At 36.4% G+C, this 1,906-nt stretch overlaps 1 protein-coding gene across 1 annotated transcript; it reads right to left on the reverse strand.

Moving 5' to 3' along the window:
• Nucleotides 1–355: 355 nt before the first annotated feature.
• Nucleotides 356–1,033, reverse strand: LOC108566868 (larval cuticle protein A1A-like). Its single transcript, XM_017927004.1, has 2 exons — nucleotides 1,012–1,033; nucleotides 356–952 (listed from the first exon to the last, which is right to left on the reverse strand). The coding sequence occupies exons 1-2, from the start codon at nucleotides 1,021–1,023 to the stop codon at nucleotides 356–358; spliced, it is 609 nt and encodes a 202-aa protein (XP_017782493.1). The 5' UTR covers nucleotides 1,024–1,033.
• Nucleotides 1,034–1,906: the final 873 nt, after the last annotated feature.

Genomic DNA, 1,906 nt, shown 5'->3' on the forward strand with positions numbered 1-1,906 from the left:
GCATTCAAATTCATTCAAAAATAATTAATAAATATTTTTTTGTATGCATTATGTGATCTGTTTTTGAATGCATTTAATAATTAATAATTTGTTAAGAAATTGTTTTAAACATTTTCTTATTTATTTACAATTTTCATAGTTTTATAACTACAAATAGTTTTGTATACTAATATTATAAATATCATAAGTTATTGAGTCAATTTTGTATATTATATTTAATAAAAAATGCAAAAATTTCAATATTGTTGAAATATATAGGATATAGTGAATTTGTTTATAAAGAAAGACGTTATGAGTTTCAAATCGTTTAGGTTTTATTGAATAAATAGTTATTTACATTGTATTGGGTTGTCGTTTAGTGGTAGTAGCTGGCTACTGGAGAGGAGAAAGATACTTTAGCAACTGGGGCGGCGTAGGCCAAAGGAGCGGCGATCTTGGCGACTGGGGCGGCGTAAGCCAAAGGAGATGAGTAAGCTACTTTAGCTACTGGGGCGGCGGCGTAATGTACTGGGGCAGCGGCGTAAGCTACTTTAGCGATTGGAGCGGCGGCGTAATGTACTGGGGCAGCTACTTTGGCGACGACTGGGGCGGCTACTTTAGCTACCAAAGGTTCACGGTGGACTACAGCGTTGAATCCGTGGATTGGGTCAGCGGTGTATTCTACAGTCCTCTTGAAGCCGTCAGCATCAACGAGGGAGTAGCTACCTTGGACGGCATCTCCGTTGCGGGTTTCTTGCTGTTGCTTGTTGTCTCCGGTCAAAGAATCTTGGACATCGTATCCGTAAGAGTATTGTGGGTTTGGGTCGTATTCCTCAGCTACTTTAGCTACCACTGGGGCGGAGTAAGCCAATTTAGCAACTGGGGCGGCGGAGTAAGCCAATGGGGCGGCGGCGTATTGGGTGCCGATCACACCAGCGTTGGCGGCAGCCAAAAGAGTGGCGAAAGCTACGAACTAAAATCAAAAACAAAAATATTAAAACAAAAACAATTGACAAATTGACTTGATTATACCTTGAAAGCCATTGTTGATAGAATCGAGTGTGTTTGAATTCTGATTACCACAGCAACAGCAGCAACGTTTTATATTATTTGCTCCCTCTCCCGAAATTCTCAAGAAAGAAATTGGTCTCACCCAATCAAGGCCGACCTCTCTTCGACATTCCAAAATAACCATTGATACAGTATTAAATTACATTTATTTTTTAAAACCCAAATTTTGCCAAATCAACGTTTCCAATTTTTATACAATTAAATCGAACGCAACAGCGAAACACTCATTTCTAATCCATTAAAAACATTTTTGGGGAAAGAAATGAAAGTCCATCTGAATGAGTCACCGAATCGTAAATTCAAATCGTATTTCGCGATTGCAGCGAATCAATGCATAATTCAGTCCTTATTTTCGGCCCCCCTATAAATTACCTATGCAATTATCAATGCTCGCCATACACACACACAAATTCACAAAGTTAATCCCATGATAATACAGCTAAATAATCACTAAATTGATTTAAATATCAATTGAATGCTTGCGGATTTATTATTAATTACGTTTTCGCTCCACATTTACCAGTTTTTTTTTTTTTACTTGTTTTCCGACCACAAAAGTCAAGGCAATTATTAACGTAAAGTTTGGACCGCATTGTCTCTCTTTTTTTTTTGATTTCGATCTATATATTGAATTATGTCGGCGAACTTTCGCCATTAATTAATTTTGGAAATTATAAAATTAAAAAACAACTTTTGATGAATAGTGTCCGCTCTGAATTTATGCAATCGCATTTGCATAATTAATAACGTTTTAGTGAATTTCGCATTATAAATTTTGCTGGTGACATACAAAAAAAAGTGTTATAATTATGAATCGCGATGAAAGCAGTTTTCCATAAATCAAATCAATCATTTC

This window comes from Nicrophorus vespilloides, unplaced genomic scaffold (genome assembly GCF_001412225.1).
Source record: "Nicrophorus vespilloides isolate i.1.1-1 unplaced genomic scaffold, Nicve_v1.0, whole genome shotgun sequence".
Classification (NCBI taxonomy): Eukaryota; Metazoa; Arthropoda; class Insecta; order Coleoptera; family Silphidae; genus Nicrophorus; species Nicrophorus vespilloides.